The sequence below is a fragment of the Notolepis coatsorum genome (genome assembly GCF_963971535.1).
Source record: "Notolepis coatsorum genome assembly, chromosome: 4".
Lineage (NCBI taxonomy): Eukaryota > Metazoa > Chordata > Actinopteri > Aulopiformes > Paralepididae > Notolepis > Notolepis coatsorum.
This window is the reverse complement of record NC_140168.1, coordinates 30,817,669-30,845,074: the sequence shown is the minus strand read 5'-3', so window position 1 is coordinate 30,845,074 and position 27,406 is coordinate 30,817,669. Positions and strand designations below refer to the sequence as shown.

Below are 27,406 nucleotides of genomic sequence, written 5' to 3'. Positions count from 1 at the left end.
GTTTATTTCCTCCTCTTGTAGCCCGTCTGCTGTGCTGCTTACAGGAGCTCTGGAGAGCACGTCTGCTGTCGCGATGTTTTTGCCCGCCACATGTGATATGGTGTAGGAGAACCTCATCAGTCTCATCCTAAGCCGTTGTATGCGTGGTGGAAGTTGGTCTAGGGTCTTCGAGCCTAGCAGAGGGACCAGAGGTTTGTGGTCTGTCTCAATGTGGAAGTCTTTCCCAATGAGGAATTCAGCAAACTTCTCACAGGCCCATGTGGAGGCCAGTGCCTCCTTTTCTATTTGAGCGTATCTCTGTTCGGTGTCGGTGAGGGCTCGCGAGGCATACGCCACCGGTTTCCATGCTTGTTCAGCTTGCCTCTGGAGAAGGACTGCACCCAGCCCATATGACGAGGCATCAGCGGAGACCAAGGTTTCTGCGTTTGGGTCGTACAGTGTCAATCCAGGGGGTGTAGTCAGTTGTTTTTTTATATTAACGAAGGCCTCCTGTTGTGGGGGCCCCCATGCCCACATGTTTGACCTCTTTAGCAGATCTCTGAGTGGAAGGGTCTTCTCCGCCAGGTGAGGCAGAAACTTTCCAAGATGATTTGACACAGGCGATAGCTTTCGAGTCCGTGCATCCTTTATTTAACTCCCCCCCCGTCACACATCAAGGTTCCTACCGCACAAAGGTTCCTATACAAATATGACCTAATACTACAAAAGGGTTAACAATTGTGAATGCATGAATGAAAACTTTATTTAACAGATTGCAGAATGGGTTCCCCAATACAGTACGGCTCAATACACACAATTGTTAAGAGGTTGCAGACCAGAGAAAGACTTTCGTCTTGTTTACATCAGGGTCCCCCATTTTCAATTCATAGTGAACTCAATTCACTGTGTGTATTGAGAGCCGTACTGTATTGTACCCATTCTGCTATCTGTTAAATAAAGTTTTCATTCATTCATTCGTTCGTCCATCCCTGCGGAAGCTTATCTGGTTGGTCGTTGGGAGCTGGAGCACCAGAGGAACACACCGGCAGACAGACAGTACACTGTGGGGGAATTGGTGTGGTAAAATGGCGCTGTCTCAAGGAACAAAGAAGAAAGTTTGCTATTATTACGATGGTAAATACACCAGTTGCGTTCTCCATTTTATCAAATGTGTGCCGTGGCCATAACGGCAAGGGGGATGTTGTTTACAGAATCTTGCATTTATTCCGTCTTTTAGAAAGTGGTGGCAGACTGACATCTAGTAGTAGCGAGCTAGCTTGTGTGCTACTAGCCTGCTAGCCCTGTGCAGCTTGCTAACGCGTTAGCTGTGTTGCTATATGGGTGCTGCACGCAGTAAAAACCGGTCTCTCTTATTATTGGTAACTTAATCGATCCGATATAAACATGCACCCGGTTATAACGTGTTCTAAGATTTCGAATTGTGCATGTAGCTGGCTTGCTGCTCTTGTTTTAATGAATTGGATGCAACCTTGCGCTAACAACGCGAATGTTAACTGTTTTAAAACAGTAGGGAAGTCTACTTTTAATAACGCTACTAACTAGCTAGCTGGTGTTTATTATTATCACACAAAGTCACGTTAGCCTTATGCTGCACACATGCTTTGTTGATGATGACGGCGTCCTGCTGCGTGAGAAGAACCTCAGCTGAGATTTATTAAGTAAACACTTCTGGGTGCGGGATGGGGATCCTTGTGTGGGGCATAATTTCACCCTGTGTCACGTTATGTGAATGTGAAACTCATACTCTCTGTCAGGATCTATGGGTAACAGTACTGTATATTTGCACATCATATATGTCACAAATGTAACAGTACTATATACCTGTATGTCCCATGTCATGTATGTTGTGTATATCATAAATGTCACTATGAATTGAAAATGGGGGACCCTGATGTAAACAAGACCAATGTCTTTCTCTGGTCTGCATCCCCTTAACAATTGTGTGTATTGAGCCGTACTGTATTTGTACCCATTCTGCAATCTGTTAAATAAAGTTTTCATTCATTCATTTATTCACCCTGCATTGTCTTCTACCAGGGGACGTGGGGAACTACTATTATGGCCAGGGTCACCCAATGAAGCCCCACAGGATTCGCATGACTCACAACCTCCTCCTCAACTATGGATTGTACCGGAAGATGGAGATATATGTAAGTACTGTAAAGAAAGACCTCACAGGAACAGGGCCCCATGTACAATACCCGGTAATCTGGGCTCATATTTAATCCTTTTACCAGCGTAGGAGTGCTGATCTCATGTCAGAGACCAGGGACGTTTAAAGTAATGAGACTGATGCAGACTCAAGACCAGTAACTCTTACTTCCTGGGGCTTTTACAGTGCAGGGTTCAACCGTAAAGGGTTTCCTCTTGTTTATCCTCTTGCCCAAACTGAGTTTCAACTGCCCAGAATTGAGTGTTTGCTGAGTACTGTATTTTACAGGCAGAAAATGGTTATGAATTGTGCCACTACATCAGCAGTTCACAAAGGGGATGTTACAGTAACCGTCCAGTGAGGCTGTCGAAAATCTCCCTTTTCACATAGCGCTTTGAACACCAAACAAACATCACCAATCAAAACTGGCACGTTTACATTGGGGTGCGGCTGGGTAGTGTAGAGGTCGAAGCGCTTGCCTACTATTGCAGAGAGAGGACCCAGGTTAAATTCCCAGCAGTGGTACTGTGAAGTGTAATTTCACATCCTCCTCCTCCTCCACCCCCTCATCCTCCACCTCCTCCTCCTGCACCCCCTCCTCCCCCCCTCCACCTCCTCCTCCTCCTCCTCCCCCTCCTCTCTTTGTGAAGTCAGGATTTCTGTTTAAGACAGGGCACCCATTCATCTGGCCTGATAAGGTTTGTCAAGGTCGCCTGCTAGAAGCCCTTTTGGAGCCTCCCAGAGTTCGAAGAAGGCGTATCTATTCCACTGTGTTATAACACATTACACTTTTGCGTTTGGTCACTTTTACTCTGACAGACCTGTGATATGCACTCTTGACAGACTAGAAGTCCGTCCGTACGGGCGTATTGTATATATATATTTTCTTCTCCAATAAACATGTGTTCATTTAACGTGAGTATTCCGGCTGTCTCTTTTAGCTCCAGTTTCATTATTTCAGAATACCTGATTCGCAGTGTGACAATGTTTTAGGCTGCTTGATGCCCGTGGAGAACCTGTCGTTGGAGACGTCAAAATCCACGACAGTACCTCCGGCTTGGTCAGTCATCCCCACGAACGCATAACTGCAGTGTTTCCGGGTGGGGGATATGACTCCAGTCCTGGTCGTTGCAATAGTGCCTCCTACTGGTCGGAGTGCCTGTTCTGCAGGGAGGGGATCTGGGGGAGGTGGCGTGAACCTCCTCATGCGTGCCGCTCTGCCACTGAAACTCCTAGCTGTCAGAAGCATCGGAGGATGCGCGTGGTAGTCTCTACACCCGCTCCAGACCGACAGTAGGGAAACACAACGAGTTTTGCCCATCCCTAATGTGATTTCAATTCTCTTCAAAGTGGTCTTAAAAGAAAGTCTTACATTTAACTTGTTAAAATTGACAGGAACCCTGCTTTAAAGTTAGTATTGTGTAGAGTACAGACAGATTGTAATGTGAATTAATATATTGTGTACACAGACAGATTGCAGGGCTTTCCCTAAACAATGGTATAGGGGGATAATATATATATTTTTTCTTTTTGCAGTGAAAGCTTGGGCCCAGCTTGGAGCTGTTTCTAACATGTGATTTCTCTATCCTCTGTTCCACTGCGTGTGCGTTTGTTTTCGTGTTCAACGTTAAGATATTGTGCAACCCTGTACATTGTACTTAAATAATGTATACATTTTTTGAAATTATGTTTTTAAGTTGCAGGAAATTACAGCAAATGGCTTTCTCTATTGCAAAATCTTTTGCCTCCCTCGCTGTGGCCCCCCGTCCAGTGCCATCTCGTCTGAAAACCTTGGGGAAAGCCCTGGATTGTAATGTGCCTTTACTGAACCTGCCTGTTACTTTACTTTGTCTCTAGAGACCACATAAAGCCAACGGCGAGGAGATGACCAAGTACCACAGTGACGACTACATCAAGTTCCTGAGGTCCATCCGGCCAGACAACATGTCCGAGTACAGCAAACAGATGCAGAGATGTGAGTACCCAATGGCCACTAAATGGTAAATGGCTGCTTTTTTATATAACGCTTTTATCCAAAGCGCTTTACAATTTGTTACTCTCATTTACCCATTCACACACCGACGGCGGAGGCAACCATGCAAGGTGCCAACCTGCTCATCGGGAGCAATTAGGGGTTAAGTGTCTTGCTCAAGGACGCATTGACACGCTGCCCGGGAGGAGCGGGAATTGAACCGGGAACCTCCGGATTGCCACTGTTGACGACTGCGCTACCTCCTGAGCCACTGTCACCCCTAATATACTGTACTTGTCTGCTGTTACTCTGTTGTATTTTAATATGCCTTCTGTCCCTTTTTTTGCTTTTCTCTCACAGTCAACGTAGGAGAGGATTGTCCCGTGTTTGACGGCCTGTTTGAGTTTTGTCAGCTCTCAACGGGTGGCTCTGTGGGTGAGTTTCTCTTAACAAGAGGAAGAAGCGTTACCTTTACACAAAGGATGAACCCCCATTCGATACCTGGGCTTTGGGCGTCGGCCAATTCCGCTGTCACTGTCACTATCCTACCTTTTAGAATGGGAACTTCTGAGTGTTTGTTGGTTGCCTACCAAAGGGGCTGGCACACCACCCTGTCTAACTCCACCTCCACCCTCCCTGTCTATAACTCCACCTCTACCCACCCTGTCTATAACCCCACCTCTACCCACCCTGTCTATAACCCCACCTCCACCCACCCTGTCTATAACTCCACCTCTACCCTCCCTGTCTATAACCCCACCTCCACCCACCCGTCTATAACCCCACCTCCACCCACCCTGTCTAACTCCACCTCCACCCTCCCTGTCTATAACCCCACCTCCACCCACCCTGTCTAACTCCACCTCCACCCTCTCTGTCTATAACTCCACCTCTACCCTCCCTGTCTATAACTACCTCCACCCTCCCTGTCTAACTCCACCTCCACCCTCTGTCTATAACTCCACCTCCACCCACCCTGTCTATAACTCCACCTCCACCCACCCTGTCTATAACTCCACCTCCACCCACCCTGTCTATAACTCCACCTCCACCCACCCTGTCTATAACTCCACCTCCACCCACCCTGTCTATAACTCCACCTCCACCCACCCTGTCTATAACTCCACCTCTACCCACCCTGTCTATAACTCCACCTCCACCCACCCTGTCTATAACTCCACCTCTACCCTCCCTGTCTATAACTCCACCTCCACCCACCCTGTCTAACTCCACCTCCACCCTCTCAGTCTATAACTCCACCTCCACCCACCCTGTCTATAACTCCACCTCTACCCACCCTGTCTATAACTCCACCTCCACCCACCCTGTCTATAACTCCACCTCTACCCACCCTGTCTATAACTCCACCTCCACCCACCCTGTCTATAACTCCACCTCTACCCTCCCTGTCTATAACTCCACCTCCACCCACCCTGTCTATAACTCCACCTCTACCCTCCCTGTCTATAACCCCACCTCCACCCTCTCAGTCTATAACTCAAGTTCAAGTTTCAAGTTTCTTTAATAGTTGTCATACAGAAGTACAGAATACTTTTATACAAAATGCTTCTTACTGTTACGCTCCAGAGACTGCAAGACAAGATAAGTATGAAATAAAATAACATAGTATAGCATGTAAATTAGAATTAAAAAAAATTAGGTCAGTGTTCAGTATAGACATATGTACAATGTTCGATGCAGAATAGACGTAACTGAGTTACCATATAATATACAATGCACTGCAGTGTACTAATATACAATACTATATAGTGCAAGGCAGAAATGGAATGAGGTGCAATTTAGGTACAATTTACAGTAGGTGTACGAGTTGTAGTGCAAATCCTTTATCAATAAATATAAAGTGTGTTTGTGTGATCTAAAGTGTGGAGAGTGGGTGCTGCAGTGTGTTGTTTGTTTAAGTGAGTGTGTGCGTGTGGGTGTGTGTGCTGTGTGCATTTGATGGTTGTTGCATAGTGTTTATTGTTCGTTGAGCAGCCTGATGGCCTGGGGATAGAAGCTTCTTCTGAGTCTTTCTGTGCTCGCCTTAAGACTCCGGTATCGCTTGCCTGACCGCAGCAGTTCAAAGAGGCAGTTGTTCGGGTGGCTGGAGTCCTTGATGATTCTCTTAGCCTTCCCCCTGCACCGCTTGTTGTAAATGTTCTGGAGGGTGGGAAGCCCCCCTCCAATTGTGCGTTCGGCTGAACGTGTCACTCTTTGTAGTCTGCTACGGTCTTGTGCAGTGCTATTCCCAAACCAGGAGGTGATGTTGCCAGTCAGGATGCTCTCTATTGTACATGAGTAGAAGTTCCTAAGGATCTTCTGACTGACTTGGAACTTCCTTAGGCGCCTGAGGAAGTAGAAGCGTTTTTTTTTTTTTTTTTTTTTTTATGTTGTGGGACTTGTACAGCACTTTGTTCAACTTTGTCAGTGCTGTAAAGTTTAAACCTTTTAAAATCTTAGACAAACAAAACACTTTGCTTTCATGAAATATTGTAAGCCGTCATTTGAGGCTTTATAAAAGCAGCACAATGAACACAAATCTGTCAGTGCCGAGTCCGACCTCATCTTAAATAACAAACAGCATTGCTTGTTGTAGTTAACAAAGAGAGGCAGAGTTGATTTAGCAAAAATATATATATATATATTTTTTTTAATAATAATTTTTTTTTTTCATATTCGAATCCCATGCCCATCGAACGAAGCTTTGAAGCTTCAAAGTATTTAAGACGGCCCTATTAAATGGACTGTTATATCTTATTAAATTGTGGACATTTATTCATTCCCACTTATTAGACACTATTTCTGATGGTAAAATGAGCGTACAAAGCAAAATACAGAATTCTGAAATATTAAAACGGAAAAAACGGAATTTGGAAAAAAATAAAATGGAATTTGGAAAAAAATAAAACGGATTTCTTTTTGTAATTGGTTAGTTCATTGAGAGTTTTCCAGACTGCCCTAGTGTTGTTTGAATCAAATTTATCCTCCAGTATAGTGGCATAGGATGTTTTTGCCTTCCTGATGGCAGCTCTAAGTTCACATTTAGCTGCTTTGTAAATCTCAGTGTCCCCCTCCCTGAACGCAGTGTTTTTCTTTCTCCGCAACTCAATGAGATCGCGTGAGAACCATGGTTTATTGTTACCATAGGTTTTAACAGATTTAGTGGGGATATGGAGATTAACACAAAAATCTATATAGGATGACGCTGTGTCTGTGTAGGAGTCTAGATTGTTACAGGCCTCACTAAAAATGGACCAGTCAGTATATTCAAAGCAGGCTCTAAGTGTTTCAATGGCATCATCTGACCAGATTTTAACTTTCCTAGAATGGGGTTTGACAGACCTGACTTTCTGAGTGTAGGTAGGAACCAAGTGAATCATAGCGTGATCAGAGTTTCCGAGGGGAGCTGTTACCTGCGCACTATAGGCGGATGTTATGGTGTTGTAACAGTGGTAGAGTATCTGCTGTTCTCTCGTGGGACGGTCGATTTGTTGTTTATAATGTGGGAGTTCTTTAGATAAATTGGTGCGATTGAAGTCTCCCAGCACCGTGATGTTACAGTCGGCGTGCTTGCGTTCCAGGTCGGAGATATGGCGCGACAGCTCGTTGATAGCCCTGTCGCTCACTTCAGTCGACTGAGTGGGTGGAATATATACTCCTGTTAGGATTACAGAGGCGAACTCTCTGGGGAGGTAAAAAGGTCGGCATTTCACAGACATGAATTCGAGGTGGGGCGAGCAGTACCTGTGCAGAAGGGTGGAATTATTGCACCAGCGCTCGTTCATCATGAAGCTGATTCCACCGCCAATCGATTTCAGACTGAGAGCCTCGGATCTGTCGGCTCGGAATAATGTGAAGCCGGGCGGGGAGACTGCAGCGTCGGTCACTGATTCATCCAGCCATGTCTCTGTGAGGCAGATCGCCGAGCAGTTCTTGAAGTCCAGGTTGGTTTGGATCAGCAGTAGAAGTTCGTCGAACTTATTCCTAAGTGATCGGACATTGGCGAGCCATAGAGACGGCAGTGCAGGCTTGGGAGGGCTTCTCCGATGGCGGGGGGATGCCGGCCTGCTGCGACGATGTTCGTGTCGGGTGCCTCGGTTCCGTGCGTGGCCTCCCCAGCCAGGTAAGGTGCCGTCGGTGTGTAGCTCCTCGGGCAGAGGGTTGTCAAAAATGTGTAATCCAAAAGCTGATTTCCTGATTTCCAGTAGCGTATCCCGGTCGTAGGTGTAAACACAGAGAACTGATTTGACAGACAGTAAAAACAGAAGAACAAACAAAAAGGACCGGTGTATTGACAGAGCATTTACCGTGACTGGCGTCAGAGCTGACGGTGCCGCCATGACAGCTGACAGCTGGCAGCACCCTGTCTATAACCACCTCTAGCTTCCCTGTCTATAACCACCTCTACCCACCCTGTCTGTAACCCCACCTCTACCCTCCCTGTCTATAATCCCACATTTAGCCTCCCTGTCTATAACCACCAATTGATGTGTTTGATGACCACCACCGTCTTGTGCCTCTGTGTAGCCGGGTCCGTGAAGCTCAACAAACAGCAGACAGACATCGCCATCAACTGGGCGGGAGGACTCCACCACGCCAAGAAGTCCGAAGCCTCTGGCTTCTGCTACGTCAACGACATTGTCCTGGCGATCCTGGAGTTGCTCAAGTAAGAGCCCGTCAGGCGGCGACCCCTGACCTTTCTCGTCCGGCGTTGCCTGTTTGAACATCTATCCAGTCTCCGATTTTTAGATTTCACAATGTTCCCCAATATCCATTCAATTGGGCTAAATTGATTTCAGGGGGCCAGCACCTGTCATGGTTGTTAAAAGATGTATTTGTACTTAGTTTCTGTAGTAGTTCACACACACAATGGAACAGAGGACTGAGCAATCCTGTATTAGACAATGATGTGTCTTGTTGTTAAGCTGGCCCAAAGCTTTCACTGCAAAATAAAAATGAGAACGCATGGTGGCGCTCGTGCATTGTCATAGTGACGTGGCGCCCCTATAGAAGAAGTCTTTTATACTGCTGTTTAGGGAGCACTCTGCGCATTCTGTCTGAACCTACTCTTCATATTTAGCCTGTATCTGTGCACTTGTTTCATCTGTAATGCAGATCTTAAGAGAGCACTTTTAGTACTCTGTAGTCCGTACTAGAGTGAACTTCAGTTTTATAATTTTTCTTCACTTGTGTTTGTTCTTCAGTTTTCCCAGAAATGTCATGTTTAGCTTTCTTAGCATTTCCTCACTTAAACCAAGGGACACCGCTAGCTGCAACCCCTATGGCCAGTTTTGCCTCTGAAATTCCAAATGTCAAAGAAGATGATCATCTTCAGGTGTCATTAACATGTCCCCCCCCCCCAGGTACCACCAGAGGGTTCTTTACATAGACATTGACATCCACCACGGTGATGGGGTTGAGGAGGCCTTCTACACCACAGACAGAGTCATGACCGTGTCCTTCCACAAGTACGGCGAGTACTTCCCTGGTACTGGAGATCTGAGGGTCAGTCCATTCATTGTGTCTCCGCTTGTTCTCATCTGTTTTTTTTTGTCCATTGCCTGGTTCTGCTTCACTTCGTCCCGTCTTGTAAGGCACTTGCAAATCAATCTTACCTTGTGTTTGAACTTAGTGCTGTATGAATAAATGGGACGTTTGTGCCTTAAGAGAACCTACATACTTGTATACACGGATGAGACATACAAATGATAGACGTCATTATGATACGAGACGTGCTTTTACAAAACCCTTCACGTTACTCTTAACCTAAAACCAATGTTTTAAATAACTAATGTATGGAACTATGTCAAACTGGAACAGACTACCACTGTATTTAACCCTGATTACAAGTAAGATCAGTTTTAAAAATAAATGTAAGAATGGCAATTATTCAGAAAGAAATCAATTAGGACTATATATGATATTCTCTGAGGTGATCGCTGACTATAATTGTGGTGCTTAAGCATTCTGGTGAGAGAACTTCCTATATTCTTTGTATTATTATTATATAATTTAATTTCAATTATTTCTATTGATGACTGAATGTACACCATGTAATGGTTATATTTTATTGTGTCTCTTGTGTGGACCCCAGGAAGAATAGTTGTTTCTATGCCAACAACTAATGGGGATCCTAAATAAATATAAACTTGACTTGATATTCTGTATGTATTGTATGTGGGTGCATCTTTTTCCCTAGCCCCTTTCGTGACTGATACACAGAGTGAATCCACAGTCACTTCCTAGCCCATAGCAACCTAGCCCATAGCAAACCAACGTATGTTGACCATGAACCGTTCGTTATACAAGTATCACAGAGAAATTTCAAAGCTACTCATGGTTGCATGAGGGTTTCGGACAAAAATACGTGATGGTTTGAAAGCTCGGCGTTGCTAATAAACATTTTAAATATTTCTTTTTATCCACTTTTTCTCCCATTTTCAATTTTCTTCTCCCATCCCAATTTTCATATAGTCCAATTCAACCCTCCCCTGTCTTCGAACGTTGTTTCTTGCCTCCCACATGCCGGCTGCAATGTGGACTAAGTCATACATAGCACGAGTCCCCTCCGATACTCGAGGTAACAGCCGTCGCATCTTTTCACCTGCGCGGCTCGATCTTTCAGCGTCGGGGGCCTGGGCTTTGGAGGGGCCCCGCCCCCGTCGCTTCTTGATTCTACTGCGCAGGCGCACCAACCGACCTGTAGGAGTCGCTGTCCACAACGCCCGATCCCCACCCTTCAGTTTCCCTCGCCGTAATACGGCCAATGTGTATTACTGTGGACGACCAGCTAAACTGAAAGCAATGTGGAGAGTGGGGCTCGAACAGGAAGCATCCTGTTCGAGCCTAGTCTCCAGCATTCGTTGCGAGCGCCTTGCCCACTGCACCACGTAGCCGCCTCCAAACATTTTAAATATTTGTGATCACAGCGCAGGCGCACCAGGCAGCCAAATATGGAAATGAAGCAGTTTTGAGCAGTGTTGACCAGTTTATAAAAAATATTTAAGATGTTTATTAGCAACGCCGAGCTTTCAAACCATCACGTATTTTTTTGTCCGAAACCCTCGTGCAACTGTGAGTACCTTTGAAATTTCTCTGTGATACTTGTATAACGAACGGTTCGGGCAGAACCAGTCCTTCATGGTCAACATACGTTGTTTTGCTATGGGCTAGGAACTAAGTGACTGTGGATTAACTCAGTGTATCACAGTCACGAAAGGGACTACTTTCTCCCCTACTCCTTTGTGTCCAAATGCCTTGGTTATGTCATACGAGTTGTATTTCTTAGTTGTTAAGCACATGGCTTAACGGGACGTCTCGACTGTGTGCAGGATATTGGCGCAGGGAAGGGCAAGTACTACGCCGTGAACTACCCTCTGAGGGATGGCATCGACGACGAGTCCTACGAAGCTATATTCAAACCTGTAAGTCTGCTTTATATATATGATATATCACCAGACAGTACTCAACCTTTTCTGTCTAACTATGAATGAACGCAAAACACTCACCCTAAACCGGGTTTATATCCTATTCCCTACCCTACACCCCTTACCCTAAACCGTGTTACCCTAACCCACACACATGACACCTTTTTATTTGACCCGTATGAGTAGCAAAGAGGAGTGGGTTTCTTCATTGAGCTCTTATCCTTATGATTAGGTGAAGTATCTTGTGTTTTATTATAAAAAAATATAATAAGGGCGGCTGGGTAGCGTAGTGGAGAATGCACTCGCCTACCACCGCAGAGACTCTGGGATCGAATCCAGCTGTCAGTGGTACCTCTGGCTTGGTCAGTCGTCCCTACTAACATAATTGGCAGAGTTAGCGGCTGGGAAGCCGGTGGGGTATGTGTCCTGGTCGTTGTAAACTGCGGTTCCTACTGGTCCGTCGGGGCGCCTGTTCAGCAGGGAGGGGAGCGGGGGAAAATAGCGTGAACCTCCGCACGCGTTACATTCCCCCAGTGTGAGTCCTCGCTGTCGGGTGAAAAGAAGCGGCTGGCTGACTCACATGTATCGGAGGAGGCATGTGGTAGTTCTACACCCTCCCTAGGCCGACAGTGGGACAATGCATGCAACGACCAGGAAGGCAATTGGCATAACGACTAAATTGGGATGGGAGCAAAAGAAGAAAAAAATATATATATATATAATAAGCTTTGAGAACTTTTAAATGGTAGTTATACAGCTTTTCGTCTGACGTACTCTACTGACTCATCTCGAACCCCGCCCTCTTTTCTTGATCCTCCACTCGCAACAGTTGTGATTGAAGGATCAAGAAAAGAGGGCAGGGTTTGAGATGGGTCACTTGGTCCCTTTCCATGTATACGGTTGTTTACCTGTGTGTGTGTGTTTGTGTGTGTTTTAGATCATGGCTAAAGTGATGGAGATGTACCAGCCCAGTGCCGTGGTGCTACAGTGTGGAGCGGACTCTCTGTCTGGAGACAGACTGGGCTGCTTCAACCTCACCATCAAGGGTGAGGCTCAGTTTACTACTTCACTTAGTAAACGGAAGGAGCGACCGGCACTGATGCAAAATGTCCTCATACAGGTCTTTCCCTGAACAATGGTATAGGGGTGCAGCACTACCCAGCGCGACCAGGGGACCAGTTTAGAAACAGACTCATCATTGTTTGCGTGGTCCTCTGTTCCACAGTGTGTGTTTTCCTTTGTGTGCAAATCTTTTTAGCCTCCCGGACGGGGGTATAACATTTGATGAAATTGATGAAATTTCTTTTGTAACATTTTATGCGAGTGCTGGCAGTTCCTTCCATTTTATTGTACTTGTCAAGACCGTGCACTCAGTAAGAGACCTGTAGTGCGAAATAAGAAACTTTATTGATTACATGCAAGAATAAAAAATGTTATTAATAAAAACACTACATATTGATCTGTGACAACCATCCTCTATGGGGGCGACAGTGGCTCAGGACCCCTAATTGCTCCCGATGAGCAGGTCGGCACCTTGCATGGTTGCCTCCGCTGTCGGTGTGTGATGAATGGGTAAAATGTGAGGAACAAATTGTAAGGCTCTATATAAATGCAGCCATTTACTGTTGGTTAAAAGTAGGGCTGGGCGATTAATCGATTTTATCGATTCATTCGAATGAATGATTTAGGACGATAAAAAAAAAAATATATATATATATATATATATTTTTTTTTAAGTCACCTTTTATTTTACAAAAAGTAATGTTTGGTGAAAGTTAGATTTGCACTTTATTAATCCCAATAGGGAAATTCATTCTTGTTTGATGATCAAGAGGCACCTTTTATTTGTTTTAAGTGAAGTTAGGTGAAAAAGCAAGTTATTGCACTATTAATCCCAATAGGGACATTCATCTTTGTTTGATCAAGAGTAACCTTTTATTTATTTATTTATTTATTTATTTATTTATTTATTTATTTATTTATTTATTTATTTATTTATTTATTTATTTATTTATTTATTTATATATTTTTTAAGTGAAGATTGGTGAAAGTTAGGTTTGCACTTCAATCCCAATAGGGAAATTCATCTTGGTTTGATTTTTTTTGTGTCAAATAAAAACAGGTTATTTGAATGATTTCCTTGGCGTTTCTAGTTTTCAAGAAAAAAGAATCGATTAAAATCGTAAATCGGATTTAAAAAAATAATAATCAGAGATAAAAATGTTAGGCCATATCGCCCAGCCCTAGTTAAAAGGCATCTGTATCATCACCTCATCTCACTTTTTCTAAGCTCTCTTGTCAGACCGCCCTGACTTCTTCATCTTAACGCGTGTACTTTTCTAAGCACGTCATCAGGCCCACATAAACATGTAGACTATATCAGTATTATTTAAACCAGAACATTCGTGCATCTCTATTATTCACAAGTACATTTCATAATGCAATGCCAACTGAGGCAAGTAAAAGTCAGAAGCCTGTTTTATTTCAGCCCTTGGTTGTGGAATGACCTCCAGACACGTCTCAAATTGGCCCCTCCTGACTTTTTTTTTATTGCTTCATACAAAAAATATATGAAATCCTTGCCACCTGCTGCTCCTGCTTTGATGTGTAGCACTTTTCTACTTCACCTCTGGCCTCTGTCCCCTCAGTATGCTGAGGTTGATTGTTACTGTTTTATTAAGCTGAACTTTATTTTTCAATTTCGGTTGTATGGTAGTCTACTGTCTAGTCCAGCGGTTCTCAAACTACGGGTTGCGACCCAGAGTGGGGTCGCAGGTAGGTGACAGTGGGGCAACTAAGAAATGCGCATTGTCAACAAACTAAAAAACTCTGATCGAGTTTTCCACCTGGCAGCTGTGTGTATTTGCCATGTCTCGCCCGTTCATCAACGGAGGCTGATAATCAGCAGAGATTTTGGGGTATTTCCTGCTTGATGGCTTTTTGTAGGAACAGAATGTTGCAAAAAAGTATTTGAAGCCCATCTGTAGCCACTAGAAGGGCTCATTGAACAATTTCGGAAAGAGCGCGGACAATTTGGACAACTGGATCAAAGATCCGTTCATTACGCATGACGCAGCAGGCCACTGTGAGCAGGAAGCGCTCAATAATCTTTTTTGTGACGAGCTACTGAAAGTCAAGTTCACTGGACAGGCCCTCGCAAAGTTCTGGATACCAGTTCGGAACGAGTACCCAGTGTTGTGTAATGCTGCGCTGAGAAAGCTTGTCCCCTTCGCATCAACATACCTCTGTGAGGTCGGATTTTCAGAGTAGAAGCGGATCTCCGCCAAAGCACACGTGAGCGCATTTTCTTCATGTTCTGGCAACATCTTTTGGCTAAATATGCCTTGTTTTATAAATGTGTATACTATACAGAAACAATTCCGTTGCTTTTGTTGATGATTTCATTGATAGCATAGTGCTGTCATTTAATTTTCTAATAAATATGCATGACCAAGTTCAACAACGTGCTTTTATTTTGATATTCCTTATTTCCACGTTGAAATTACGCGATACATTAAGTGTGGGGTCGCCATGGTCGTGGTATAAAGTTTGAGACCCCCTGGTCTAGTCTATTGTATGTGTATTGCGCTTTGTTATGTATATTGACCTATTCCGCGCTTGCCATCTTGATTTTCAACCACAGTCCATTTTGAAAGAGTTTAAGACTTAATTTATTTTTTTATATAATCTCCTTTGGTCTGTTCCAGGCCACGCCAAGTGTGTGGAGTACATGAAGAGCTTCAACCTGCCCCTGCTGATGCTGGGCGGCGGCGGCTACACCATCCGCAACGTGGCGCGCTGCTGGACCTACGAGACGGCCGTGGCGCTTGACAGCTCCATCCCCAACGAGCTGCCGTACAATGACTACTTCGAGTACTTCGGGCCCGACTTCAAGCTGCACATCAGTCCGTCCAACATGACCAACCAGAACACCAACGAGTACCTGGAGAAGATCAAGCAGCGGCTGTTCGAGAACCTGCGCATGCTGCCCCACGCCCCCGGCGTCCAAATGCAGGCCATCCCGGAGGACGCCCCACACCCGGACAGCGGGGACGAGGAAGATGAGGACCCCGACAAGCGTGTTTCTAGTAAGAGGCACTTTTACACACAAACACACGCATGGTTGGCTTGGACACTATCGTAGGAATACGGTGTACCACAGGGTAGATTAGGGCTGCTCGACTATGACAAATCTAGGAAGAGTAGGAAATGGGGCTTGCTGTCCAAATTTCTGAACTTGCCCTTTAAAAGGACTGAAGTGGGCCGTCGACCAATTACATTTTGTCGATTTGTATATTTGATTTCTTGAAAAACATATCAATAATTATTTTAATGTTCAATTGCAAATTTAATCAATTGTTGTTTTTTCTGGTAAATGAATCGTTTAGATTAACACATTGGGCGCCAAAAACACTTTCCAGCGTTATTGCCCGCCATGCGTTGACCGCCAACATCGATGTACAGCGTAGATCAATATTTAATTTTTTCGCCATGGCATTCATAATTCATCCACCCAACCCCCGGTGCCCTAGCGGGACCCTAGATGGGACTGCAACGGCTCAATACCGCCGCCTGGTGGATGGTCGGGCGAGTTACACTCTCGCCAAAACCGGATGTTGTCATCGGTGCGTCGAGGAAATTCCTCCGGCAGTCACATCTCGCTACGGGACTCCTGACAGACACTATAGTACATATGGATCGCTGCTATAACGCAATAATCGATATGATTTCGGCGTTTATTGCGCCATACAAACCGGAAATTGATCTAGGTGATCGGCGTTGAATAATTGGGATCTTTCTCCTCCAGTATCATTGGCGCACGGTAAGAGAACAGTAACGTTATTTTCAACCCGATTGTGCATTTCCTTGTTTGCAAACAGTCTGATCAATATATCCACCCATACTACATAAAGCAGTTACTGATGATCAAGGAATTATAAGCGACCCCCCCCCCCCCCCCTTTCCTCCACGCATGATTAAGCATAATGTATACCGATCATATACATTTGAATTTTTTAATATAGCGTGTATGGGAAAGAAACGCCAATCGATAATCTATCATATGCGTTTGGGCCTATAACTAGCGTTTTTGGAATTACAGCAGAAAAGATTAAAAACATACTTATATTCTCGAAGGTATTAACACGACAATGTATGAATGAAAAAGTATAACGTTCCCACATCCTGAACGATAGATAATCGATGTTGAATGGGCCATAGTAATGTCAATATACAATTTAAAAAGTTATAGCCCTGCAAAGAAGGTAAACATCCATAGGCTTACTGTAACTGAGGGGTACAATTCCCTGACTGTATTACTAGATATGATACTTACTACCACTACCTTTGTACTTAATATTCGGCCACCCAGTACACGGCATAAATATATTATCATGAACACTCTCACGTAGATGAAACGGATCCAACACAAATGTACGAAGTCGAAACAGGTCTTTATTTCTACACAGCGATGGTGTGTAGAACAAGCACTTAATCACTTAATTACATTTATGAATTGAAATAGTATGCACTTTTATGGCAAAGAGTATTCGTCGGTATATCAATAGAGAATGTCCAATCTCTGAAGGCGCAGGTGGTAAATATACGACCTGGAATAGTTAAGGAATAACAGCAATGATACTTTAATGATTATATACTGGATACACTAGAGGGGGTTAATCCGGTCGCTTGTAAGCCGACAGGAGTAGGAGGGGGGGGGGGTAGAATCCGGCTGCCTCGTCCGGCCAAGGGTATCCCAGGTGAACCCACTGTAGTGCCGTTCAATGCGCCGGCGATCCTTGGACCACAGATGAAAGCAGGTGGACTCTTTGTGGGCCGGCTCTCTCCGGTCCACGGGGGAGAGACGTGAAGCGACCTCGTCTTGCAGAGCGTCTCCTCACCTTGCGTCCTCTCCAGGGGGGGGGGGTTCCAACACACGGCAGTGTCGGGGGTCTTTATCCATGGAATAATCAAAGTATACAAAGCATAATCCGTGCCTGGGAAGGCGGGCTGTCGTCGGTAGAATAATCCGGTATACAGGTCCACTCGCTCGTCGGCTCTGGGGCTCCTCGGGTGCAGCTTCACATGGGTCAACCACCCTGGGTAAGCAGCCAGTTCTCTGCCCGAAACGATGGGGTACTGACTACGGTAGTATTCTCACCGCACGAAGCACTATATATTAACAGACTATTATTAGCTTAATAGACTACGTCCAACTCGACGATATAGTGCCAAATATGACTATTCAAATATTAATATACACGATGTCTCAATACCGATGGTAGGCGAACTTGGCCTTACTCCCACACGTGGCGTCGCGGGGAGGCTTTACGTCTGTGACTCTATTGGAGGGTAAGAAACTGGACTGAAAAGAAAGTCCTACTTTAGTAGCGCAGTATATATACGCACTATGAACAAATAGTCCCATTAGTGGTGCGGTAGCCAGATTCCTACGCGGAACTAGGACTTGTTCGTACATGTGGAGCGGTACGTTTGAACTGGGTCTGAGGGGTATGGCAGCCTGGCACCAAGGTCTCGACCAATAGTAGAATGGAGACTATTATGGGATGTTCAGTAGGCTAGAATGGATATTCAATGCATATTGTACAAGGAATATACAAGGGATATCAGGGAATATTAGAGAATATACAAATACAATTAAATATATATATATAAATAAATATATATATTCGGTTTAATCTGGCCCTTCACAACACTTACAGTGCTGGCAGAGAGTGGTATAAGATGGGCACAACCCCCGGCGGTCAATGTGTTAATCAACTGATAAAATAATCAACAATAAAATAATTGTTAGTTGCAGCCCTAAATTAATGTATATATAATGTATATGTGACACTGTGAATACTGTGTATTTTAGTTAGGGCATAACAAAAAATATTGTTTGTTTCCTGTTGGTTGTCAGTTAAGGCCATGGGTAGGTAGGGAATTTATTTGATTGAATTTTTTTATTTTATTCTTTCCCACGGCGACTATGGATAGGGAATTTCTTTATTTAATTAAAATGTTTACAACAACATGGATGCATGTACTCTGCCAGCATGTTTAATATCCATAATACTAAAGGTTTGACTAAGATTTCTATGAAACTTTATTGTAAAATAAAATAAAAATAAAAAATTGTAATATATATATATATATATATATATTTTTTTTTTAACTCATAAAATAAATTGGGTCGCACCTAAATCGGCAGGGTCGGTCGGCAACCGGAACCAAACCATTATTTTTGTTAGGCCCTATGACAAAAGACTGTTCAATTACTTTATCTAAATCCAATCAATATTCCTAATGCCGTTTCAATGTAAGGTTATAAAAATAAACATATAAACATTCATATAATAATACAATAACCTAAATATACAGCTAAGCCCCATTGTATTCTGAAATGTAGACTTTAACAGTGTAGGCAGCTAAGCCAATAGAAATAAGGTATAACTCATAAGTGCTTTGGCTCCTATAGGAGTCCTTGAGCTTTTAGTTTGTTTTAGTATTACGCTACATTTAATAATGTCATTTATCAGCTATCTGTGATAGGAGTGCAGATGTTTCTGCACTACCTGCAAGAAGAATCACATATTAGTTGTTTCTCATGAGTGGGATTCATCCGAAAACTGAGATAAGAGTGTTCTTCATTACTGGAAGAGATTCACTCGGAGGCGCTTTAACAATGGATCACTAGAAGGCTTGCCAGGGGCAAGGTCGTCTCTTTAGACTGAGGAATTTAATACCAATACTTCAGTTGCTTGAAGGTATGTGAACCCCCCCCCCCCCCCCCCCCCCCCCCCCCCCCGGAACAGTCAGTTTTCCAAACACCCCACCCCACACATCAATCTCCACCACGTCAATCCCCACCACATCCCCATCCAAGACACACACCTAAGATAGTAAATTATATTGACTTATTTGTTTACACTGCTTGTGTTGTTTTTACTACCTGTATCCCCCATGCTGCTATGATGCCTAAATTTCCCCAAGGGGATCAATAAAGGAATATCTTATCTTATCTTAATCCAAGTTGATAAATGCCATCTTATGCAGGAGAATGAGCGTACGTACATTTTAAGATCGCTTTAGAGCGTAGGCTCCCTTCATAGACGAGGGCCGTTGTAATAATGATGTGTGTGTTGGTTTTAGTCCGTGCCCACGACAAGAGGATAGCGTGCGAGGAGGAGTTCTCCGACTCGGAGGACGAGGCTGAGGGCCAAGGAGGAGGCCGCAGGAACGCCGCCAACCACAAGAAGGCCAAGCGCGTGAAGAAGGAGGAGGAGAAGGAAGGAGAGGAGAAGAAAGGTATGCAGTGTTTCTATTGACGCAGACCGTTCACGTGCCTTCAGCAAAGTATGAATGTCTATTGTTTGTTCTTTCTTTCACAGACGTGAAGGAGGAGGAAAAAGAGGAAGAGAAGATGGATACATCGGGGTAAGAGAACACTGTTATACAATATACATCACTGCTATACAAGATGCATCAGGGTACAAGATACATCACTGCTATACAAGATACATCAGGGTAAGAAGACTGCTATACAAGATGCATCAGGGTAAGAAGACTGCTATACAAGATGCATCAGGGTAAGAAGACTGCTATACAAGATACATCAGGGTAGAGAACACTGCTATACAAGATGCATCAGGGTAAGAAGACTGCTATACAAGATACATCAGGGTAGAGAACACTGCTATACAAGATACATCAGGGTAAGAAGACTGCTATACAAGATGCATCACTGCTATACAAGATGCATCAGGGTAAGAAGACTGCTATACAAGATGCATCAGGTTAAGAAGACTGCTATACAAGATGCATCAGGGTAAGAAGACTGCTATACAAGATGCATCAGGGTAGAGAACACTGCTATACAAGATACATCAGGGTAGAGAACAGTTGCAGGATGATTGATGCCTGTGTAATAAGTAGTCGGGCAGACTTGAGGCAAATCACTGTCACTTCATAAAGTAGTTCTGGGGAAAAGTATGATGCTCATGTTCAACAAAACAAACATAGTGCTCTGACTTGTTTGAATGGTTTTTGGACAACAATGGAGTTCTATGACTTGTGGATATGAGCTATTATCTGGTGTTGGCTGGATGGACCATAACCTCTTTGCGCAGCCCCCCTAATGGTCGTGATGCCGGCTTCCCAGATTAAAACAACCATACATTTGTTTTTCGGAGGCTGTAGTTATTCGGAGGCTTCAAGTTATTACATGTAACACATGGGTCTTCTTTAACACTTTGGATGCCAGCGACACGTTTTGTCGTTAGTTCATGCCGCCAGTTGAGTGCCAGCAACTAGGGGTGGGACGATACATCGATCCAGATCGATCTATTATCAATAATCAAATGGGATCGATGCAACGTAAAAAGATCGATTCATATTGCGATACTCTTATTTTGAAAATCCCATGTCGTATCCGCTCGGCTCTGATCAACAGCACACAGCAGTAGCGTCTAGAGCGTCACTAGAGCAAGACTAGTGTGCCTATTCTGTGACCCAAAACATGTCCCTGCTGTTTTATTCCGCAACGGGTCCAATGCATCTAACCTGCTTTGCAATCCTCGCCACTCCATTTGTTAAAGATCGAAGATAACGTTACGTTAGCATAAGCTAACAAGCTAACCCAGAGCCATAGGTAGAGAGAAGTGGGGACTGGGAAGGAGGGTGCATTCTCGGGATAGCCCCAGTAACAGGATCTGGACGGTACTGCACCTTCGGACTCCCAATATGCCTTTTCCAGCCAAAATACAGCTCTGTGACAGTGAATAGGATATTAATATCGGGGAGGGGAAAAGAAAAACTAACCAAAAACAGTGAACAGGACGTCTATTTGTATTAAAAACAATAGATTGTTTTTCATTTAAATGTCTGGAAGAGCTCAAAAATAAAAATGTCAAATGATATTTCCATTGCCTTTTTTTTGTTGATTTAAATGTTACTGATTGTGTTAAATGGGCATATAATATCGTCTCATATTGATCGCAGGCACCTGAATCGAGTCGTATCGTATCGTGGCAGACTGTGTGATATCGGATAATATCGTATCGTTGTCCAAAGAATCTATATCGTATCGTATCGTGATGAAACTGGTGATTCCCATCCCTACCGGCAACTCTATATAGCGTTTGTTTGTCGTATTTTTTTTTATTGGCGATTTGAATTCATATTTCATCAATCGAGCCTCACGCTAGTGTTGCAGAGTCTCTCTGAGCTCAATTGGGAAGATACCGCCCCCTATCGTCGCTCCCTGTGTAACTGCACCCCATTAGTTTAGACTGATGAGGGGGGGGGGGGGGGGGGGGGGCAGTTTCCTCATTTAACTTTTCCGTCAAGCCAACTGAAGAGACCCAAGTTGATCGCCGGCCCTCAGAACGGCGTGGATTATGTATTTCCAGCACCCAACGCTGAATCAATGAACGTGATCGATATTTGGAATGGCGATCAGGAATTGGAATAATCTTTTTGGATAACATCTGATCTGAGGTAAGGAATCTATTTTACCAGTCTTGGGGTAATCGGAGCTTTTTTCACAGATATATCAACGTGTCCCATATGTGTGTGTGTGCTCGCTGATCAGGAAATGAGAGAATATACTTTTCAGATCGCTTCTATAGTGTGCATAAGTACACATATACTAAATCTAGCGTTTATTTGAAAACGATTCATAAATAGGCCGAAAAATGACCGTTTTTGTGTATGCCAGAATATTCCAGTAAATGCCGTTTATCACGGAATCTATATATTTTCCTGAAAAACAAGGGCTTTTCAAAATGCTATCAAACGGAAATGAACCAATTATTAAAAAATAATAATAATAATAATCCGTTTCGACAATGTTGACTGCAAACAAGTCATTGATAAGCGACGGGCAGATTAGACACATAATTTAAGACGGAGATTATGCGTTCACAACGCTATCATTGAAGTGGGTGCTGGCATTTAACCACGTTTTACCATGTTCACCAGTGGTAATCAAAGTGTTAATGTAAGCCGTTATCCATGGTTCTGGGATGTTTACATCTGGACTTCTAAAGCATATATATATATATTTTTTTACTTACATTTTTTATTAACATTTATAGACAAACAACACTTACACAATACCTACAATGACATCAACAACACAACAGTACATCCACATGGGCCCCTTAAATTCGGCCGCGCTCAGCCTCCCAGACCTCCATGAGAGGGACCCCTCCCGCCATCCACCCCCAGAAACAGGGCTCCCCCGCATCCCAGGGCCGTCTCACGCTGGGCCGAGTACTCAGCGACACGGGTACCTTGAATTTGATTGGGCCAGGCCCAGTAGAGGGGCGAGGGGTGGTACTCACCCCCCCCCCCCCCCCCCCCCCGAGCCAAGCCCGCTACCTTCCATGCCACCCAGCACCACACCAGGGCTCTACGCTAACCTTTTTCACTAGGGGCACAGGTGCTCCTAAATGAGAGAAATTAGGAGCACACAAATAAATTTAGGAGCACCCAAAAATATTTAGGAGCACAGTGAAAATATTTCAAGTAACAGAGTTTATTTTCTTTTAAAAAATAAATGTATATTTGTACTGTGCGTGCATGTGCGTGCATGTGCAAACGGGAACGGGACACACATCTGTGCAATAGCACATACCACCAAAGTCACTGGCCCACTGTGTGCGTGTGCAAACGGGAATGGGACACAGACATTTTAACTATTAATTAAGTGATTAATGCCTACTGTGGCAAAGTTGTAGCCAACAACTAGGCCTAATAAGAAAGGCAGTGACATTGAACAAAAAGGAGACACTGGCATTACCACCAGGGCCATCAGTAGAGGGGGGAGCTAGTGTTGCTCTTCTAGAAAAATAATCCTTTCAGGGTTGCCTATTGAAATACTGTACACCTCCAGTACAGAAACATTGTTTATGAGTTTGCGTGTCAGGTAGACCAGGGGTTCCCAAACTTTTCAGGCCAGGGCCCAGAAAATAAGGCGTCAGAGAGCCGCGGCCCAATGCACATCGTCAGGCTTTTTTTTTTTTTTTTTTTTTTTGCCAGGCGACCGATTTTTTAAGCCAAATATCACTTCAATCCTATTAAGTTAGTTCAAGTTAGTTATTCATTTATATGTGCTATTTATGAGAGGGCTAACTTGTTGCAAAATAATAATGATAATAATAATAGCCTCATTAAAATACTATTGTTGCTTCGGTTGTTTTCAGCGTTTTATGTGCATAATCTGTTATTTAGTTTGAAATGTTCGTTGAAATAAGTAGATTTTTGTTTTTGTTTATTTATTAAGTTAATATAAAACCATATAGTCACATTTTAGAATAGAATAGAATTTTAGAATACAACTAGAAACACTGTCCTGGCCTGCTTCTAAGTTCAGTGGTCTGACAAAAAAAAAAATATATATATATATATATATATATATATATATATATATATTTTTTTTTAAATCATCTCGCGGCCCACCCGTGGCTGTTCGCGGCCCACCTTTGGGTCGCGACCCCGACTTTGGGAACCACTGAGGTAGACCATTGATTGACAGTCGATTCTGCCAATTACGACGTCACACTGCTTGCACTCTGGCCGTCCGGCGCTGCAGCTGGACCCTATTGCCCACCTCTGCTGTTGATAATGCTAGCCAAGTTAGCTGTACACACATACACAGTGGGCCAGTTACTTTGGTGTAGGGGTGTAACAATGCATCGCAATGCATCGATCCTACTTTGCAATATTTACAAAACATGACATTGTTTTCGAACTCTAGCCATGGGAAAATGTTTAGCCAATTCACGTTAAATTTGTATGTCTTCCCTCCGGCTCCAGTGGGTGTAGCTTCGCTAGCTACAGTGGGTACATTGGGTGCTACAGTGGGGGTAGTAGTAAGTGTAGCCTCGCTAGCTTGGCCAACTTCGCTAGCATGCTGGCTAGCGTCAGTATCTTGGTTAACGTTAACGTTAACTATCACCTCTGTAACATGAGCTGCCTCGCCTGACTTCTCATTCTCCGTTATCTTTCGCGCAAAATAAAAAAGAATGGGCTTCGACATGGCTGTATTGTCTGACTTAAGGCCTCTGCATGCTACAGAAACTTCAAAGCAACTGCAACACAACATCGACAAAGCAACGGTGTTTTAGACACTCTGCCTTTATGCTTCTGCAACATCGACGCGCAAAGTTCGTTTAACTAAAGTTAGTTTAGGTTCGTGTTAACGTTAGATAATGTACAAAATAAACGTATTTCCGGTGATTTTAGACGTTGCTCTTTTATTTTGAAATCCCCCGACCGGAAGTGTTATAGTGTCTGTTGCTAGCAGCTTAACTTTCTGTGCTTTTCGAGCTAACGTTACCGTAACGTCATTAGTTTCCAATGGAGAGGACCTCGGCTCACATGAAGCTCAAACTACCTATTGGAATAAATTAATTGATTGATGTTTAACTTGTCCCTGTGTGTGTCCAGTCATTTCGACTAGCAAACGTTGTATTTAACGTTAAAGTTACCTCAGGATACCATTGTATTTAGTTGGTTAGCTATGTAGCTAATGTGGATAGCATTTTGTATAGCACCAATGCTAGCTGGCTGGCTACAGCTTTATTTACTAAATTATGGAGGCTTTTTAATCGTCAAGGTAAGAGAGGATTTGTCATGATCAACTGAAGGCGTATGCTATGGAACAATATGTGCTTGGGTTTTCAGAAAAAGGCCAGCTATGTGACGCTAATTATTTAGCATCAACGCTGGCTGGCTACAACAATGGCGGATGGTATTCTCTGCGAGACCAATATTATTCTATGACAGCCCCGCCCCCATTCGCTAACCAACCAATCACTGCTACGCAATATCAACGCAATGGTTGTTTAGGTTAGATTTTGGAGACATGTACGCAGCATCCTCGCAACACAGTCTACAAGACCCTAAACAACAACCGCGCTGAAATCGCGCTGATGTTGTGTTGAAGTTGCTTTGAACTTGCTGTAGCATGTAGAGGCCTTTAGACAGTGACGCTGTTCATTACTTTCAGTTTCCAGTCGCGTGACCACAGGAAACTACTGTGATTGGAACGTTTATGCGGCTGTGAACTGTGTGACATGTAGTTTTTTAACGATTCTCGCAGCGGAGAAAAAAAGAACGAATGAGGCTGTAATCTGCACTTGCACGCCGTGCGAGTAATTGATTTTTCAGGTTCGCGCGCACATATTTTTAGGGGCATATGCAAGCAATATGGTCGCACTGTAGAGCCCTGCACACCCCACGGCCGACGACCCCATGACATCCGAGACCCCACTCCCGGGCCAAACCGCGGAAACGATGGTCCCCCCCTCCTGAGTTAAGCCCATAGGAGCCCCCCACATCCCAGGCCGATGCGCGCGCGCGCCGGGCCCCCAGCGACACGGGTCCCTTGAATCTATTGGGCCAGCCCAGTAGAGGAAAGGATAGGGGACCCCCCCCTATTTCTATTTCTAATTTCTGATCAATAACTACCCCTAGAAATGTTCTCAGAAGCTTGAGAAAGTTGTATGCAATATGTACCACCCTAGGAAATTGGCATAAATGCCATAGTATATCCCATTACATCGTCATTGCATACATCCCGGTTGGCAAACGGGAGGCGATTAATCAAACGGTTGACGACTCGTTAAATTGCAACCCGGCGCCAATGAGCTGCGATCATGGCATTGCGCCATCATCACCGGTAGGAGAGGCACGGTGTGTCGTGAGAATACTGTGAACTGATTTATGTTTGTTATTTTCAGGCCAAAAGAAGAGGTGAAAACAACTTGAAAAATGCCCACATGGATGAAGACGTATGGTGTCGTACTGATGTCCAGGAGCCCCACTGATTCCGTACCGCGACGTATTCGAAGGACTGACCCATTTTCTACTCCGGTTTTAGTATCTTTGTTCTTACTGAGGTTTTAACACCAGACGTGTTAATGTTCCCAACGTGGCGTTGGGACGTTCCTGCAATAAGCAAATCACGTATCATTGGGCTCTCTAAAATACCTGCAGAGACGTAGTTTATATACAAAATAAATCATGAGCTCACGTGCAGAAGGCTTTTCTGTTTTTAAACATCCATTTGTGATATTTGTTAGACTAACCAGCAGGTGACCGAACAGTTTTTAATCACAATAAATGGACGTTTAGAATGTCTTTGCCTTTTGCATGTACGTCCTACATTCGTCTTTGACCCGTGTTGGCTGTTGTGCAGACAGTCCCTCAACTCTGTTCAGTAAATTATTTTTAGGGTCGTCCCGAGCTTTGAAGCTTCAATAGCAATAAGATTGATTGATTCCCTTGGGGAAATCCATCCCCCTTGGGGATCAGCGAATAATCGAAGCTTAGTTCTTCAGGTTCAAAGTTCCAATGCAGCACTTAGATGAGAGCTATTGGGTAGTAAGTTCTTGTGACAAAAGCTATTGACGAACAATTTCTAAAAGAAAAAGATCTTTCGATTTTTGGCATAGATTGAAGCTTCAAAGTATTCGGGTCAGCCCCTGTCATTTTAAAATACAAATCCCTTACCGTCTGTATCTGGTCATTGTTGTTTTTTTTTCTTTCCCTGGCAAGTTTCTTCTTGCGGTTTGTGTGTCTGTATGAATGCGTATGTTCCTCTACAAGAGGGTAATGTTGGGGAAGTGAGTGATTTGTGTTTTAGATATTTTGTACTGTCATACATGCAGGTGGAGTGAGTTGGTAAAATAGCCCTCCACATATGGATGTTTGGAGTTCTATCCTTGTGAAATGTGCATTATCATAACTGAATTTGTTATAAAAATAAAGAAATCTTCCAAATCGTTGTTGCCCCTATTTTTTTTTTTTTTTACTGCTAGGTAAGTCAGTGAAACGGCTGGTGTG

The 27,406-nt window shown here is 43.9% G+C and overlaps 1 protein-coding gene across 1 annotated transcript; it reads left to right on the top strand.

The window, feature by feature from the left end:
* Positions 1-1,009: 1,009 nt before the first annotated feature.
* hdac1 (histone deacetylase 1) lies at positions 1,010-27,337 on the top strand. Its single transcript, XM_084312939.1, has 12 exons — positions 1,010-1,113; positions 2,038-2,150; positions 4,010-4,127; positions 4,485-4,559; positions 8,652-8,790; positions 9,488-9,629; positions 11,456-11,548; positions 12,489-12,597; positions 15,259-15,639; positions 19,706-19,861; positions 19,945-19,990; positions 26,302-27,337. The coding sequence occupies exons 1-12, from the start codon at positions 1,065-1,067 to the stop codon at positions 26,327-26,329; spliced, it is 1,449 nt and encodes a 482-aa protein (XP_084169065.1). The 5' UTR covers positions 1,010-1,064; the 3' UTR covers positions 26,330-27,337.
* Positions 27,338-27,406: the final 69 nt, after the last annotated feature.